The following is an 18,479-nucleotide window of genomic DNA, read 5'->3' as shown; positions in this document are numbered from 1 at the left end:
AACGGAAAGTCTCTTTTTCCAGTACAGTAAAAACACCGCAACTTATAGCATGCAGTCGCCTTGCGTGTGAGCTGAGGGTTCTTCAAGCAGTGGTGACAGAACAGGAGCATGCACAGGAGCATGCACAGTGCAGAGTGCATAGAGAAGCCGGCTGCAAACACCTCCCATTCCTTATGCATTTGATTATAAAGTCATATCTGGTCAGGGCCGTTGCAGAGTCCTTTTGTTGTGGCCATATGAGCTGTGGTGTAAGCCGCCCGCCTGTGTAACATGTTGTAAAGTTTGCAGTGGTGATGGAGAAAGGCAGGTGTAGCAGAAGCAGACAGTGTAAAGTCTCAAGACGGGGAAAAGAGCTACCGCTTGCTCCTTGTTCCCTTCCGTCTTGGCTGTTTCTCACCCTGGGCATGATGTTTTGGTTGCTCATGGCCACTGTGCTGTCATGAAGTCTTTATCACTGAGATGCGTAGCTCAGTGAGAGACCTGTAGATCCTATTCAAGGTCTTGGGTGTCTAGGAATTCTAAAATACCACCTTCCATTGTAATGATGGCAAGGATCTCAGGAGCTTAATTTTAGCCCACCCAGGGCAGAGTCTTAGCATCTGACATCATCAGCGTGGTATCTCCTCGGTCTCAGTATGGACAGTACACCTATGCATTTGTTACTGCCATAAGAATACGGATTTCACAACTGTGGCTTACGTGTATTTATGGCTTTCTTTTGCCTTTTTTTTTTTTTTTTTTTTTTTAGTTAAAGAAATGTATGACTATCAGGGCAGGTCCTACCTTCACATACCTCAGGATGTTGGTGTTAATCTGCGGTCGTCTGTGCCACCTGAAAAATGTTATCTTCCCAAAAAACAAATTCATGTGTGGTCTGGACACACAAAGGTAAGGCAGCTGAGTGTTCCCACTCTGAAACACAAAGGGGAGGCGGTGTGGAGCTTCAGCCGTTGACACGGGGAAGTCAGGACAGATACAGGGTACATGTAAGAGAGGCTCTGGAGAATCTTCCAAGGGACGGTCACTCAGCAGTCTTCAAGGCCGTCCAGGTTGCTCATGATGCAAGCTTTATGGGTCAGTGTCCATCCTCCATATTGTTCCTATTGCCTGCCTCCCCCACGAGTTCCTGCTGCCATCTGCCTCCTCTTGGCATCACACAGTGAGTGATGGGCAGATGGTACCAAGCCTGCTGCTTAGCCTCAGGGACGCTGCTTGCCTCCTGGGGTTGTTACACACCGGAGGGGAGGCATGTTTTCTGTTCTAAATTATTTGACTTAGATGATTTTGAACGAATGCAAAGTGAGATATTTGCAAACTGTAGAGGGTGACGTCCCTTGTCATCTGCAGCGGTCCAGCTGTTGGTTTCCAGATCTCTGCCAAGAACAGGGGCCACAGAAAGGAAAGAAGTGGCGCACGTAGCAGCTTTGACTTGCTCAGCATAAGGAAGTGAAAACTTAAAGTCTAAAATAAAAAGCCTTCCATAGCTTAGTGTCGAGATATGCCTCTTGGAACACTGATAAAGGCAATCCCAGAGCGTGATGTTCAGAATACAGAAAGCCAGCAGGGTAGGTTGCTTGCGCTGTCTGTCTTCTTGAGGGCTTCGGGGCAGTAATGCGGTGCCTTTTTCCAGGGTGTCAGTGCGGTCAGACTGTTTCCTCTTTCTGGACATTTGTTGCTGTCTTGTTCCATGGACTGTAAAATTAAGGTGAGTTTTCAGTAACCCAGTGAGCTTGCAGAGCCAGGACTTTGGTTAAGTCTGTTTGAATAGCCATAAATAAATCTGGTGTTGTTAGACAATTAGAGGCCAATTGTTTTCTGTACACCCCTACATATGTAGCTTTTGTGGTGCTTCCAGACCAGATTCAGATATGGCTCTGTGGTGCAATTGGCTGGACTCTAAAGCTCAGACAGCTGATTAGGATGTAATCCGATCACTTTGGCATTGGGCACATAAATATTGAATCAGGAATAATGCATTTTTTATCGAGGTTATGGGTCTGTAACTGAGTTTGTTTCTTCCTCACTGACTGAGGAAGAACGGAAATGTGATGGAACCCCGTGTCTAGTGTAATGTCCCCTTTTCTCCTCAGCACTTGGGCACCACCGGGCGGCTGTGTAACTGGCAGCTGTCACTCTTGTCAACTCCGGTGTGAAGAAAACGTCTTTGAAACCTTAAGTTTTAGAGAGTAGCTAAGTGTCTTTGTGTCCCCTCTGTGTCCAGATCATTACAGTGGTCAGTAGATTCCAACCCTGTAGTGTTCTCGTGGCTTGGAGAGTCAAATCGTTAAGGCTCCCAGCAGTGAGCTGCGGTGTTTGAGGGAAACAGGCGTCTGGGCATTTATCTGTAATAGAAACACTTCGTCTCTGATTAAAAGTTTCTCAGAAGACCCCGATTTCCTTTAACTTTCATTGGCATTATGCCCTTCCCTTGGGTCAAACAAAACATAAAGTTGAATTTAGCGCACACCTGTAGACATTAGTAGGCACTGTTATATGCAGGGGTATTACGTATTAAAGGTTTGAAAGTACTGACTCTTCATGGGAGTGGTCCCTTCATATTGATGTGAGTAACCATGGCACAGGCAGGCACAGGCGCGTGTTCCATCCTCTGTGGGAGCATGCCTGACAGGAAGGCCGAGGAGGGAGGGCGGGGAGACTGGAGTGGGCTTGAGAAGGGGGTAGAGTGAGTCAGCAGAGTGAACACTGAAGCCTACAGCATGAAGTAAGCAAGCGAGGGAAGGGGGCGGGCCCCGGGGCGCCTGCTGGTGCCTGCGGGACCTGCCCCTCCTGACTGGTTGGCACTGGGTGGCCAGAAAGTGCTCTGTCTTAGAGCGCTGTAGCATTGGTGAATCTGAGGTAGACAAGAGGGATGCTAGTTCTGAAGCCTTTGTATTTATCTGCATTAGATATGATGAAAAAACACTTTTCGGTATTAAAACGGTACATAGTGACAATCCTAATAACACTGAATTCCTTTAAGATTAGTTTATAATGTTACAAAGTAAAAACTATTCCTCATAGAAAAATACAAAATATAGGAAAAACCAGTGAGAAAATAAAAATACCCAGGTAAACTCCGTATATAACAAATCCTCCTGATGCTTTGATGTAAAAACCTCTCCAAGCATAAAGATATGTGTGTATATATCTATATCCCAGAAGTATAGCACAGAATGGCAAACTAGTCGGTAGTTAGTAATTAAATCCACTGTGCCTACTAAGATGTTGTTATTGATAAAGACTTACGTTAAGACTGTTATTCCCAGGGCTAGGGGCTTTCCTCAGCTGCAGAACACAAGCTTGGTGTACATGAGGTCCTGGGTTCAATTACCAACACCATAAAGAAAAGAACTAATATTTCCATGGTTTGTATTTTCTCCAGCTATGGGAAGTTTACGGAGACCGGCGCTGCCTGAGAACATTTATTGGTAATATTTCTTTTTCTCTATGTCTACAAGTGTGTTTAGGAAAGTTTTTGCAAGAAAGATAGCAGCAGCAGTAATTTACTGCCCTGATACGAAGGGCGGTATTCATGGGCCTCCTGAGCTGACTCATGAAGGAGCAACTCTCTCTGGGTGGGCAAAGAGAACTCGGAAGTGAGAGAAGACGCCAGCGTGGTGGGACAAAGTGCTGCGCTGGGGAACCGTGTGTAATAACTGTTTGCCCGGGGTAGGACAGGGAGAGGGTGGGTAAAGGGGGGGGGGGAGCCAGCCGCGCGCGCTAGTAAGAGAGACTGCTCAGTTGGCAGGGAGTGCAGAAGGAGTACGTGGCAACTGGAGTGTACTTCGATAGCAAGCCTACAAGTAGAAAGTAAGTGATACGGTTGTTTTGTTAGTCTATTAAAACGGGGAGAGTTTGGACTAAAGCACAGAGGCAGAAGAAAGAAGTGAACTGAATTCAGTAACAGGGTGTGAGTGATACATGGCAGGGACCTTAGATGACTCGAGGTGGTCAGATGAATGGTAGAGCCATCCGCAAGGGAGGGGGCGTAGTGTGAGCAGCTGAGAAAATGCCCAGTAAGCAGCGGCCGGAGGGGAAGCTCCATAAGGAGGTTGGGAGCCAGCGGCTGAGACCCAGCAAACAGTGGGGCTGAGAACTCCCTGAAGATAATAACAAGGGAGGGGCCAGCGGGGAGACGGACTGCGCCAGCGTAGCCTGACAGACTTCTGTCTTTGTTGCTCCTGTTACCTTTTCCAGATGTAACTGTTACACATGGAGTGGACCACAGTGGCTCCGTTTTTAGATCACAGTCTGTTCTCCCACGCTGTGCTAGCGGTGTGGGCGCTCTGTGCAGATAGACTCTGAGCTAGCACGCCAGCACCCAAGACGTGGAGGGAGACTATTGCCTGTGTCCAGGGGGATGAAATGCCCCAGGCACGGAGGTGCCCTTACTTCCTCACCCGCACCCGCAGAGTCTCAGGGCAAAGCTAGAACGCTCTACAGGCGGCTCTGCGGGGCGGGGCCTGCACTCGCTTGTTGCCATGGCCGTCTACCCTGTGACCGGCTGACTGGGGTTCTGTGATGGGGCGGTCCCAGGGTACAGCCCGTGGGTGACACTTTGAGCCCCGTATATTTTGTGAAATTATTCATGTCTTGGTCATAGTGAAAAATGGGCATGTTTCTGCTTTTTTTTAAACTACATTTTATTTGCCTCAAAAACTTTGAAAAGATTCCTTGGTCTGGCAAGGTTGACATCCAGGTAAAACATAATCAGGGCCCTGAAATTAATTTAGTGTCAGAATAACATCTTTTAAAAAGTAGAGCTGGTATACAGAAGGACTTTGGGAGCGCATTCCCCATGGAGGGATCCTCCCTTAACCTAGAGACAGGAGGGAGGGCCTAGACCCTACTCCAAATGACTTGACAAATTTAGATGCCCCCTCCTGGAAGGCCTTCCAGGTGAGGCCTTACATGTGGAGTGGGGGTGGAGGGCTGGGAGGGGGCATGGGAAGATGGGAGAGAGGAAAAGAGAGGGAGGGAGGGAGGGGGGAGGGAGGGAGGGGGGAACTGGGATCAATATGTATAATAAAATTTTTTTTAAAAATCTTAAAAAAAAAAAGAGCTAGCATCAGTTTTAATGGAATTAGGATCACAGAAATACACAATATACATGAGGCTTGGAACACTTTGGTTTTACTTCCAACATGGTGAGCAATCTGGAAGTGAACCCCCAAAATCTCAGCTTCATTTCTTTGGCTGACGGTAATTAGAACAGGAGATAGATCTCACTAGATTCTTAGCTGATTAGTCATCTATGTGCACACTGCATGTTAAAAGATGCCACGACTGTTCTTAACAAAATATAGCCCAGCGGAACCACCTGCAGAGCATCTTGAAGGAAGACAAACAGCCACCCCCACCCCACCCCACCCCACCCCACCCGCAGCCTGTGCGCACAGATTGCCGGTAAAGCAGGAGATGAGGCTGGGGGCTGACTTGCCGCTTCCCCGAGCCCGCTGTTGAGTACGCCCCTTGTGCCATGCGTGCAGGGGCAGCCCCTGATGTCACCATAGCTTCTGTTGTTCTCCTAGGTCACAGCAAAGCCGTGAGAGACATCTGCTTCAACACTGCGGGGACACAGTTCCTCAGTGCGGCCTATGACAGGTACCTGAAACTCTGGGACACCGAGACGGGTAAGTGCTGCGCACTCTCCTGAGTTAGCACGCCTGTAAGGCCGGCCCAGGCGAGGCGACGCCTTCTCCACCGGCTGCACTGATAGCTCAGTGCGCTTAGACTGAAGCTCGTCTGCACACCCGTGGTTTCCCTGGGAAGCAGCCTCGCCCCTATGTTCATACGGCAAACACTGATGGACAGACAAAGCATTCCGCCCACTGCCTGACCAGTCTCCTTACTCCCCGTGTCTAGTACAGTCACTGCACAGACCGAGAGCAAATGTAATGTAATGGCCTGACTCAGTAACGTAGATCTGAACTCACGTGGGCCAGTGGGTTTTACTTATTACAGCCACATTAATTGCATGGGTATTTTGTGATGGTATAATTGTGTGTTATTAGGAAACGTCCTTTGGCGTCAGGAATGAAGGTACATAGCTACAATCGCTGCACTCATGAGGCTAAGGCAGGAGACCGTGAGGTAGAGGCCAGTCTGAAGATAAAACAAAAAATCCACCTGTGATTTTTCCAAGTTAGTGTTTACAGGACATTGGTATCTATAATAGATTTTAGCATGTGCTAATCTTACATTACTGGTGAGGAAACTGATCCTGAAAGTAGGTTTCTCTAGAGCACAGAGCTAGGCAGTGGCAGAGTTGGTTCAACCCAAGGTCACCCTGACTCCCACCCAGGTTCCTCACTGTAGACGGAAGTTTCTGTTCTGCCCGGTCCCGCAGCCATTTAGTCCCAAGTAAACACACGGAGGCTTATATTGATTATAAACGATGGCCAGCTCTCCTATTTACTAACCCAGTTCTATTAATCTGTACATTCCCACGTGGTCTTGGCTTACCTGTGATGCCCCAGCCTCTCGCCTGCCACCCTTCTCTATCCCTGTTTGGCTTTCCCGCCTGGCTAAATCCTGCCTGTCCATTGACCGAAGCAGCTTTATTCACCAACCAATAAAAGAAACATTTCACAGCACGCAGAAGGACGTCCCATCACCTTGCCTTGCTTGTAGTGGCCCTCACTTCTGACTTTACATTGCCATCATCTGGAGAGTGGCAAAGTTTCTCCCGCCTAAACTCTTCCTGTCAGTGTGTGGCCAGGCTAGTGTCCCCAAGGCTAAAAGGTAACCATCCTGCAGCGCCGAAAAATTAAGATATACCTAAGTATAAAGTGCACAGTTATTCATTGTTTTTTAATAGTAAGCTTCTACATATTTGTTTTAACCACCACCAAGGTAAGACATAGAACATTCTAGCATACTGTAGAGTTCTTGTGTCCTTTCCTAGTCTGCACCCACTCCGCCAACAACAGAACTGCTGTCTCCAGAGATCCTTTGCCTGTTCTTAAAGAACTTGTAGTAGAATTATGCCTTGATTTCTCTTCATTTCTAACTCATCACTCAGCTTGACATCTCATATTCAGTCTCATGGCTTGTACCAATAATGTTTTCTGTTGCTCAAAATATCCCATGCATTGATCTAATTGTAATTTGTCTCTATATGTAGTATGTACAGAGAGAGAGAGAGAGAGAGAGAGAGAGAGAGAGTCTACCTTATTTCCTCAAAGTGTAGGGTCTTTCAACTGAACTGGAAGCTGAAAGCTTACCAGATTTGCCAGACACTGGCCAGCAAGCTCCCGGGATCCCTGTGTCTCCACCCTGCCCCCCCCCGCCCCCAGCCCCCGCCCCTCCTGGGTTTGCAGATGTGCACGGCCATGCCTGGCAGTTTACGTGATGCTTCACCTGCACTGAGAGCGTTCTTACCGATGGAGCCTTCTCCCCAGCTCCTGGAGAGAAGTGTTTAGTGTTACAGCTCTGTGGAAAGTACCAGTGCAGTGCATTGAGAGCAGGCGGGCGCCCTCCCTGGACGTCACTGAGGAGTGACTGTTTGATAAAGGATGAAACTTAACTTTTCTTGTTTAATTTGACTCTGGTTTAGGACAGTGTATATCAAGATTTACAAACCGAAAAGTACCCTATTGTGTCAAGTTCAATCCTGATGAAGACAAGCAAAACCTGTTTGTGGCCGGGATGTCTGACAAAAAGATCGTACAGGTGAGCCTTTCTCGGGGCGTCTGCTAGGCCTGTGAAGAGAACAGAGCTCTCAGTTCGCTGTTGACGTTTGCTGCTTTGCTGGTCCTTGCGTGCGTGGAAGGGAGCGGTCAGGTGATGGGCATGGTTGCTAGGAGCCCTTAGGTTCCAGAGTGTAGTCCGCTGCTTGTTATGAGCCCATCTCATCTGCCCCTCTCTCTTGTTGCTGCACAGTGGGACATTCGCAGTGGGGAGATTGTGCAGGAATACGATCGGCATTTGGGAGCTGTTAATACTATTGTTTTTGTGGATGAGAATCGAAGATTTGTGAGTACGTCCGATGATAAGAGCCTACGAGTTTGGGAGTGGTGAGTTTTCATCAATAAAATGACTTTTATAAAACAAATAGATACATAAAAATAAAAATTATAGTCAAAGCCAAAGCCTGATAACATGCAGCTATTGCATATTTTTCTAGCCAAAGTGTTTTGGTTTGGAAATTGAGATCTAAACTTACTGTCCTTCACAGTCTCTGGAGAACCCTCCGAAGTACGCGGGTTTGAACTGCTGGTTTTGTGGTCATGATAGCTGTCATATTGTGGTATCACACATGCTCTTTGCTGTTTACTTGCTGTTTTTGTACGTGTGTGTGTGTGTGTGTGTGTGTGAGAGAGAGAGAGAAAGAGAGAGAGTCAGAGTCTTGGCTTGTGTTTCCCGAGTACAGTGGAGGTCAAGGACAACTCTGAGGAGCCAGGCTCCTTCATTGTGAGTCTGGAGATCAAACACAGGTGCACACTCCACCCGCTGTCATCTCACCAGCCCCCTCACAGTCTCTACTAGATAGCTTGCTTATTCTTCTTTGCAAAATGGCGGGCAAAGTGTAAGATGTTTGGCTTCGTTTCGGTGTGTGATGGTCACACATAAGCATCCTGGCCTTAGAACAAATCTAAAGAAGATACCAAACTTTTAGCTTTCTTAATGCCTGCTTTGTAATCATTCATGCCCTGAGTTACCCGTTGTGTCAGCTTTAAACAAGCATAGATATATTGAATACTTTTTCCTTTTATCAAAAAAAAAAAAAAATGTTTTTCTAAAGTCAAAAAAAAAATACTTAAACTGGTTTTACTAAGGGTCATGATTGTTTTATGATTTAGTTACAAATAAATAAGTGGCAATCTTTCTTAGTAAAATCAGAGCTTGGGCCAGGCGTCATTGGCGCATGCCTTTAATCCCAGCACTCGGGAGGCAGAGGCAGGTGAATCTCTGTGAGTTTGAGGCCAGCCTGGTCTAGAGATCGAGTTCCAGGACAGGCTCCAAAGCAATACAGAGAAGCCCCGTCTCAAGAAATAAAAAATATAAAAAAATGAAGTCAGAGCTCAGAGCGGTCTGCTTAGCTCAGTTCCAGGGGATTGGATGCCTTCCCCTGTCTTCCACAGACACAAGCACACAAGGTTCCCATACACATAAACATAGCTACTTAAAAGCAAACAGCCAAAGGATGCTGGGCTTTCTTTAATAGTGCTATGCAAGCACTATTAAGAGCTGGAGGTTACGGTACATACCAGCAGCTGTGGCCTTCAAGTCTGCTGAAAGTATGTCAGTAGGCATGGGGGTTTGTTAGTGTCTTCTAACCAAAGGTGTTTATTATGATAAAATATTTCTTAAAGAAAATTTTGTAGAAATGAATAAACATTGCTGTTTATCTTTTCTTTTTAAAATGCCACAGACTTGTTAGCTTTTTGATAAGTTCATTTCCAAACCAGATGATCTGAAATCAGTTCCAACCTTGTTATAATTGAATCACAGATTCTAAGTAGAAAATTGATGCTGTATTTATGACATTTAACTATGTCTAGCAGGCATTTTTGCCATACATAGTGATTTTCCAAGGGTTGTTCGGATTTAGTTCTTGTTTTAGAATGGTGGTTCTCAACCTTCCTGATGCCGTGACCCTTTTATGTAGTTCCTCGTGTCATGCTGATCCCAACAGTAAAATTGTTTTGTTGCTACTTCATAACTACAATTTTTGCTAATGTTATGAATCATAATGTAAACACCCGATGTGGAGAACACCAGATGTGTGGCCCTGTGGAAGGGTCCCTTGACACTGTTGTAGTTGATGGTACCAAGGCTCCTGTTGCTGTGTTTACTAAAGATTGACCCCAGGATGTGGTTGCTTGATTTAGAACAGTCTAGTCTTCACCCATGCTATAAAATTCACTACCCACTAGTGATAAATTCAAAGGGAGGACATGAATCTTTTTGAGGACATTTAGCAATATAAGAGCCAAAGGTAAGTCTCAGAACTAGAAACTAGAACTACTAATGTTGTTAAAGTTTTCACAGAAAGTCATTTGTAAAATAAAAGCTTTTTAATAATAAACTGCACCCTGGAAGTTTAATGGATAGCACGTTGCTTTTATTTGGATAAATTTGGGTAATTCTTCCAAATGTGCTTTTGTGGATTTCTCATTCTAATATGTGCGCAATTTTCAACTTTTAGGGATATCCCTGTGGATTTTAAGTACATAGCAGAGCCCAGCATGCACTCCATGCCTGCAGTGACTCTGTCTCCAAACGGTGAGTTGGAAAGTAGGGTGTGCTCTAAAATGAGCTACTGAGACACGGGGCAATGGCTGGAGTCCTAAGGGCACTGCGTGTAGGGGAGGCGGGAAGTCCGTGCTTGTGTAAGAAACCCACTCAGCAGCAGGAGTAATTACTGGTTTTTCTATGTGAACACGTACCCACTCTTTTGTTATGGAAAAATAAAAGAATCAATAACACAGTTGACATGAAGGATTTCTGACAGTTGGTTTTTTTTTTTTTTTTGCTTCTTGGTTTTTAATAATTTTTCTTCCAACACAGATCAGGTTCAGTAAGTCATTTAATAAGCACTTTCAGGAGAATAGGAAATTGTGGTCTTGATTCTTCAGAATGAGAACATTTTAGCAATTTGCCTGTAAAAGGTTTTTCAGAGCCGTTTTTCAGCCCTGTTTGACATTGGGGTTAGTTGTCGTCTACATTTTCTGTAGGGTTTGATGGCTAGCAGGAATAGGTCACCACAGTGGGGAGCTTGTCTGATGAGCCCTCGCCCTCCTTACACTCTGTGGACAAACATGCACAGGTATAATCCTCTGGGCCACACGGCTTTGTTGAGCTGGTATCGGTGCTCACGTCTGGAGTCCCTCTCCTTCATGGCACATACCTGTCTTCCTTTGACTGCTCATGCTTCGTGCAGCCCACTCATGGCATGGAGTGTTAATGGTGTGTTCTTTTGTTTTTAGTTTTTTATATGTATTAATGTTTTGCCTACATGTATGTCTATGTGAGAGTGTCTGTCAGATCCCCTAGAACTGGAATTACAGACAAAGAATTACAGTTGTGAGCTGTCAAGTGGGTGCTGGAAAATGGACCCGTGTTCTCTGGAAGAGCATCCGGTGTTTTTAACCACTGAGTCATCTCTCCAGCCCTAGCAGTTTGTTCTTGTTGACGGCAGGGCCCAAGTTGAAAAGAAAGGGTACTGGGGGTTGTGGGAAACAAAGCTGCATCTCTAAAAACAAAATAAATGAATATTGTTTCCTGTTCAGTAATCCATTGTCTTTTAAGTAGCAGTAGGCACACTGATACCATCAAGCTCTGTGAGTGTGTGTTTTCAGAGCTGCCCTGGGAGTAGACAGAGGGCAGGGAGCATCTACCCCTCCATCTGCCTTTCTGTGGCCGCTCAGTGACAGTTGGCAAGAACCCTGTCATAGAAAAATGGCCGAGTCCGTACACTTTGTCAGTCCCCGTATGTACCCCCAGGCATCAGGGTTCAGAACTTCATGTATTGGTTTTTCGCCCTTCTTGAAGAAGCCTTTACCTCGCTCAAGCAGGGCTAGGACTGTTTCTTGGGTAATTTTTACAAGTGTCTAAGATGTGAGTAAGTACTGTGCTCAGGGCCTGGGGTTGCGGACTCCAGGCTAGAGAAAAGCAGCAAGCCCTTTAAGAAACAGCTGCTGCCGTCTCCTGCTCCTTGGTTTTGGTGCACTTTTACTGATAATCTTCCGTTCGCCAGAGCTAGTCTTCAGTAGTTCAGTTCCATTCTATAGTTGTATTGTCTGGAGTTATTATAAATTAATTCCACTTAACATGTTTTGTTAATAACTTAGTTCTGTTGACACAAACCTTGGAAACTGTTTCCTTATTTTTAAAAAGTCAAAAGCTTCCCGATGGGAAGAGTACCTCACATCAAAATGGGATTGTAGGAGCTGGGTCCATTACTTTAGATAAAGCATACCTCTTGTCAGTAACTGATTTGTAACGCTTTACAGGTATACTATAGGAACTTGCTTTTATGGTATTAGAAAGTAGTTGAGCTGGGTGGTTGTGGTACACGCCTTTAATCCCAGCACTGGGGAGGCAGAGGCAGGTGGATCTCAGTGAGTTCAGGACCAGCCTGGTGTACAAAACTGCACAAAGAAACCTTGTCTCGAAAATCAAAAGAAGAAAGTGTTGAGCACAAAAATAATGACAGCTCAAATTTTTGAAATAAACTATTCAAAAAATTTAAAAGCCAGGCAGTGATTGTGCACGCCTTTGATCCCAGTGCTTTGGAGGCAGAGGCAGGTGGATCTCTGAGTTTGAGACCAGCCTGGTCTACAGAGCGAGTTCCAGGACAGCCAGGACTACACAGAGAAACCCTGTCTCAACCCCTCCCCATCAAAAAAAATATTGAATCTTCCTCTAAAATCTGTCACTTATTACATTCTACAGGGAAATGGCTAGCATGCCAGTCAATGGATAACCAAATCTTAATTTTTGGAGCACAGAACAGATTCAGATTAAATAAGAAGAAAATTTTTAAGGGCCATATGGTAGCAGGCTATGCTTGTCAGGTGGACTTCTCGCCGGATATGAGGTAAGTTAAGTCTTCATATTCACATGTGACGATACGGTATAGTGATGTTCAGTAACACACTTCAGGTCACTGTGACCTGTGTAATTGTCTTTCAAAATGACAGATACGACATTACAAAGGCAAGAACAAGATATGAAAATTAGATTTGGCTTTTCTGTAGGGTCTTCCTCTGTGCCTTCTAACCCCTGATACGTTCCTATTTATGTCAGCATGGCTTTCTCTCTGCGTTTCTATGTCGCTGATACCAGAATTTCTCATCACAGTGTTGGACAGACATCAAATCTTGTGTGCATATTTGTCTACACTGAAAACAGAAATGCAGCTTTTGGATATTTCTGGGTCACGAGAGTGAAATTTCTGCATTTCTACTCTTATTTAAAACTATATAGGTGGGAGGGATTCAGAGGCCCTGTGGCTTTGTGTATTTGGCATGGTATTAGGCCTCTGGTTCCTCCCTCTGACTTAGTCTTCGACATGTCCAAAGCATCCTGAAGCTAAAAGTGTTTAAAATAAACGTTCACTGCACCGTAACGTGCCTACGGCCTTCCCGTCTAGAGACTCCCAGTCTCATCCGTGAAACATAGCTTTCTAGCTCTTGGGTTGGCAGTTTGGGGGTGGGGTGGAGCCTGGCGACGGTCAGCTTGTACGTTCATTCTTCTGAGTGCAGTACGTTCACATTTCCTCTCTGTTTGTCCACCAGTGTAAGGTGTGTGACTAATGGTGACTTGTTTTCATTCTGTTGCAGCTATGTGATTTCAGGAGATGGAAATGGAAAGCTGAACATTTGGGACTGGAAGACCACAAAGCTCTACAGCCGGTTTAAAGCCCATGATAAAGTGTGCATAGGGGCCGTGTGGCACCCACATGAGACCTCCAAGGTCGTCACCTGTGGCTGGGATGGCCTCATTAAATTGTGGGATTAGTGGCATTAGTCCTTTCACGGTCTGGGGTCATTTTCGATCCAGTGTCATATTTAACTATTTAATTATTAAAATGTGTTGGATGACAACTTGATTTATAGGTAATCTTTTCATATATGGCCTTATGAAGTTGCCCATGGTTTTGGTAAGAGCGTTGTAAATTTGCCTCCTAAGTTCCTTGGCAACTTCATCTTGTTCTTTATAGATGTTATTTATATGAAGAATGACAACTAACCATATTTGACAAGTAGTTATTGTTGGCGGGCAGTTGGCATTTATCCATCCCCATAATGTCACTGAAAGGATCATTTTTGGGATCAGAAAAAATGCCTGTTGGATATGGGATCCTAGAGGAAATGATGAACTAGTGACTCAAAAAAGTGCCAGTCACTTACCAACCCAACCGAAGCGGACGGAAAGGCGGGAACAGTTTGATATATACTAAAAGAAGCCTGGGGTTACTGTCCATAGCTATCATTTTCACTGAATCAAGTTCTAGTCTTTTGGCTTCACGAGTTCTGTTGTTTTTATGGCCTGTGTTGTATATTTTTACTTGTAAATGAGTGACCTGTATTGGCCGCGATGTTCCTCTGAGTACTAAGCAATGTAAAATTACAAAGCAGCCACAGTTCCTCCCTTGCCTCTTCCTGATCAAGATGGACAGGACCATATACAGCAAAGCAGAAGGGAGATGTCTGGGAGGCGGAGCTCCAGGGGGCAGGGCAAGCCATGGCTATGAATGTACTCGTAATCACTGTCAGTAAGGACCTGGCTGCACTCTCCGAAATCAGGGGCTCTAGGGCTCTGCCACTCATGAATTCCCTCTGGCCAGAGTATGACGGCATAATCTAAAATACTACCTTGTGATTTTTCTGAAGTCATATTTAGTTTTTAAAATTACTGTAATTCTGCTTGTGAATACAAACAGTAATGGATGTTAGAAAAAATTAAACTTCCTTTCAGATCTTTGAAAAAGACATTGACACTAAGATGTCTTAGTGTCCCCCCAGTTTGAGTGGCAGTAACCATGTTTTTAAAAAAAAAAAAAAAAAAAATCGTATACTGAACTTTGCACTGCCAAGCCATTGCCATGTCTGTCTTCCAGGTAGGGTGGGAAGTCCCAACCACTGTCTGAACAAAATGAATTACTGAGATGTGGTAAGAGAAAGGTAAAAGTATTGCATGTTACCAGTCATACATTTGGAATCTCGATTTCTCTTATTGTGTTTTTGACTGTTTCTAAACCGAGTATCTGTACATAAAAGTTTTCTCCTTTTTGAAAAGATCCTATTTTTGAATAAAGCATTCTTTTTTTGTAGAAAGTGCTGTTGAAATGTTCCTTGTGTCTTTTTAGGCTTAAGTCTATGGAGACACACTAGATCAAACCATCTTCACTTGGTTGGGTCACACAGGAAGAAATGACATTGGAGGTGGACATGGGTGTATAGTATGTTAATAATGTGTGTGCTCTAGTCACATAGTCAAACACAACTCAGCACCCTTGGAGCATTGAGAGGGCACAATGTGTGGGGTCAGAGGGCACAGACAGGGAGGCTCTTCCCCAGCTTTGCAGTGTGCCTCATCCAGAGCTCCTCCCTGGAAGTTAGCATCCCTAAACTGAATTCACATGTAAACACTGAAGCTGGACTGCTCTGCCATGAGTGAAGAACCACTCTTAACAACAAACAGGAAGTCCAAACAAACAAGCTCTTCCTGAGGAGAAACATGTCATGTGTGCGTGTACCTCAGGCTGGCCTCAAACTCACTGTATAGCCAAGGATGTGTTCGAATCCATTCTCTTGCCTCTCGTCTCCCAAATGCTGGGTGACAGGCATGTACCGTATGTGGAAGGAATGACCCTGAGGGACACGTTACTGCCTAAAAGGGAAGATTGGCAGTGAAGTGTCAGCCTTTGAGTGACAGCCATGGAGACCTGATAGCAGCAGCAATTGCAGATGCGTCTTGGAGATCAGCTGACTGGACTGTGGTAGAAAATAGTGGGGGGGGGGGGTACAGTAGGTTCAGGTGCTGGAAGGGAATACACAATACCGCCCAGCCCCTCCGGCAGTATTAAACATGGGTCTCAGTGTGAAATACTGCTGCCGTATTTCATCAGATGCATAATGTTCGCATTTTATCGTCTCAGGATGAGGCTGTAGTTTAAAGCAATGGGGCACCATAGTTTACTAGCAGCATCCACGCACAGTGAGTACCAGTTGACAGAGTATAGTCAAGGCCACGTACAAAGGAGCCAGGAGGACAAAGGCATTTGTCACAAACGTTGAAACAAAATTCATGTTGAATTATATGATCAGTGAGTGAATAAACAGAATGAACTAACGAAAGATTCAGTAACTGAAGATACAGACGTATCTATGAAATCCCCAGGAACTTCACTTAAAATGCAGAATTCTTGTTTCTAAGTCAGACTAAAACTGTTGGCAAGGTCTCCAAATGATCCTCCAACAAGACTGCACTAGTGGGAACAACAATGAAATTATGATCACAGATTTTATCTTGGACGTTTAAAAATCTAGGATAAAGAAATTAGCTAGCCAAAAGTACATGTGGCTGCATGTATGCGCAAATGCCACGCCCTTGTATTACACTTTCCATGTACGTAATTACGGAAGCAACTTCCTCAGCCTGTTTTACCCAAAAACCTAAGGAAAAGGGAATGACAGGCTTTCAGCCAAATGACTTTTGTATTGGCCTAAATATTAAAAACTGAGTCAGCCAGATACGGAGGAAAATGCCGAGAGATCAGAGAAGGAGGAGCAAGCCACCGCCACACCTGACCTTAGTGTCTCAGCAGACAAGAGGGCGAGGCCCTGTTTCTCCCTGCTTCCACCCTTCGCTTCCTGTCTGTCTGTACAGGAAGTGCTTGTGGCGAGCTCCATTCTCTGACCTCCAGACAGGCTTTATTTGTACAAGCAAGACACCACCACAGAGATGGCTTCGTTTTCAGCGACAGTGGAAGAGAGAACATCGATTCCACTGCGCCATTGTCCCAGTGTGTTTTCTGTGGCTGTGATAAACACCATAGCCAAAAGCAACTGGGAGCAAAAGGCGTCCTGGGCCTTACAGCGACATGCCAGCCCACGGCCAACGGAAGCCGAGCATAACCCAGCTGCAGAAACCACAGCTGCTTCCCGGGCCTTGCGCAGCTACTTTCCTTATTGTTAAATAGTCCAGGCCCACCGGCCCCGGGGATGGCATGGCCCACAGTGGGCTGGGCCCTCCTTCCTGGACTAGCAATCAAGAAAACGGCCCACAGATATGCCGACATGGAGGCCATTCCTCCGTTAAGCAGCCCTCTTCCCAGGAGTGTATTGGTTCGTGTTAATCTCATGGACCCTAACCAGCACACCTGTATTGACTGCCTTTATTTTTAGCTCCCTGCTCTCCAGTTTCCAGCATTTTAGATCTCCAGGTTTTAACTCAAATCTCAAACATTTGTTGGTTGGTTTGTTTGTTTTGTAGAGCAGCCTGGGCTTGAACTCACAAGAGAATTGCTTGCCTCTGCCTCCCAAATGCTAGGATTGAAGGGGCGCGTCACCGTGCCCAGATTAAACATTTTAGGATTGATGCTGTTTTAAAAAGTAGTTCTCGTTTTTGATATTATATCCCTTCCCTTCTTTCCCTCCAAGTCCTCCTATGTAACCCTCCTTTCTCCCTTTCAAATCTGTTACCTTTCTCATTAATTATTGAAGCGTGTGTGTTCCCAAGTACAGAATTACAGCCTGCTGAGTCTGTGTAATATTACTGGTATGTGTGTTCTCGGGGCCCACTATTTGGTGTTGGATAACCAGCTGGTCTGCCCTTTCCTGGGGGAGAGACTACATCTCTGTTTCAGTATTCCTTAGTTGCCTGTAGCTCCTTGTCTAGGCTGAGGCCCCCTGACTTTTTTCTCCTTCCCACCTTAGCGTGTCTGTTGGTGGCATCCTTGTTCAGCTAGTATTTAGGCAGTCATTCTGGTGAATTCTGAGGTTGCTGGTTGACAGAGTCTCACAGCAAACTCCCTGCTCCTCTGGCTCTTAGAGTTTTTCTATCCCTCTTCCATAGTGGGCCCTGAGCCTTAGCTCCAGGAATCGTATTGTAGACACACTTTTAGATTTCTGTACTTGTACAGACAGATTCTGTTGGCCAGGCATTGGCGGCGCACGACTTTAATCCCAGCACTCAGGAGGCAGAGGCAGGTGGATCTCTGTGAGTTCAAGGCCAGCCTGGTCTACAGAGTGAGTTCCAGGACAGCCAGGACCATTAGACAGAGAAACCCTGTCTAGAAAAACCAATTAAATAAATATGAAGAAGGAAACAGAGATTGTTATAATTTTATATATATGTATATGTATAATATATCCTGATAGAAATATTAATCTTACGTTAGTTTTAACTTTTTTAAACACCAGGTAAAAGTGGGCAGTTAATTTTATATTTTATTTAACATGTCTAAATTTTATTTCATATATTTATTTCATGTATTCAATTTTGACAATTAGTATTTTATTTTTGCAGCCTAAGACTTTGAAATATTGTATTTTGCACTGATAACATATTTCAATTCAGACAATTTTTCTTTTAAAAAATTATATTTCATACAAAGTAAATTTACCTACCAAGTTGTTGCAAGCATTCTTTAAATTTTTCCAGTTACTCAATCAAATATAAGCTTTACAGTTTTTAATTGTAAAAATAAGTATCACTTAAAAGTCAGTTCTTGAACGAGAAATGAGCTCAGCATACATGAGGCTGACTTCTACCCTGTTACGAGCAGTTTTCCCACCAGCCTGGTCCCACAGCCGCGCCAGCCCCAAATAACACAGAGATGCTGTATTAGATATAAAGCTGTTGACTAGCATTTCTTATTGGCTAGCTCTGTTTTAACTATTAACCCATTTCTATCAATCTAAGTGTTTCCACGTGGTCTCATCTTACTGGAGAAAGGATTCGGACCTCTACTCTCTCCATCCTCCATGATGAATCTCCTCCTAGCTCTCCCAGAATCCTCC

The 18,479-nt window shown here is 44.8% G+C and overlaps 1 protein-coding gene across 1 annotated transcript in view; it reads left to right on the top strand.

The window, feature by feature from the left end:
- Cdc40 (cell division cycle 40) overlaps positions 1 to 14,782 on the top strand; it is a 36,115-nt gene extending 21,333 nt beyond the window's left edge. The window contains exons 7-15 of the mRNA XM_051175562.1: positions 749 to 888; positions 1,631 to 1,705; positions 3,383 to 3,428; positions 5,532 to 5,633; positions 7,559 to 7,674; positions 7,885 to 8,018; positions 10,154 to 10,230; positions 12,403 to 12,547; positions 13,293 to 14,782. Coding sequence (XP_051031519.1) covers positions 749 to 888; positions 1,631 to 1,705; positions 3,383 to 3,428; positions 5,532 to 5,633; positions 7,559 to 7,674; positions 7,885 to 8,018; positions 10,154 to 10,230; positions 12,403 to 12,547; positions 13,293 to 13,470 — 1,013 coding nt within the window. The 3' untranslated portion in view covers positions 13,471 to 14,782. The remainder of the gene's footprint in view (positions 1 to 748; positions 889 to 1,630; positions 1,706 to 3,382; positions 3,429 to 5,531; positions 5,634 to 7,558; positions 7,675 to 7,884; positions 8,019 to 10,153; positions 10,231 to 12,402; positions 12,548 to 13,292) is intronic.
- The last annotated feature ends 3,697 nt before the right edge of the window (positions 14,783 to 18,479 follow it).

The sequence above is a fragment of the Phodopus roborovskii genome, unplaced genomic scaffold (genome assembly GCF_943737965.1).
Source record: "Phodopus roborovskii unplaced genomic scaffold, PHOROB, whole genome shotgun sequence".
NCBI lineage: Eukaryota > Metazoa > Chordata > Mammalia > Rodentia > Cricetidae > Phodopus > Phodopus roborovskii.
Note: the sequence above shows the minus strand (reverse complement) of the source record. Positions and strands in the feature narration are given on the sequence as shown.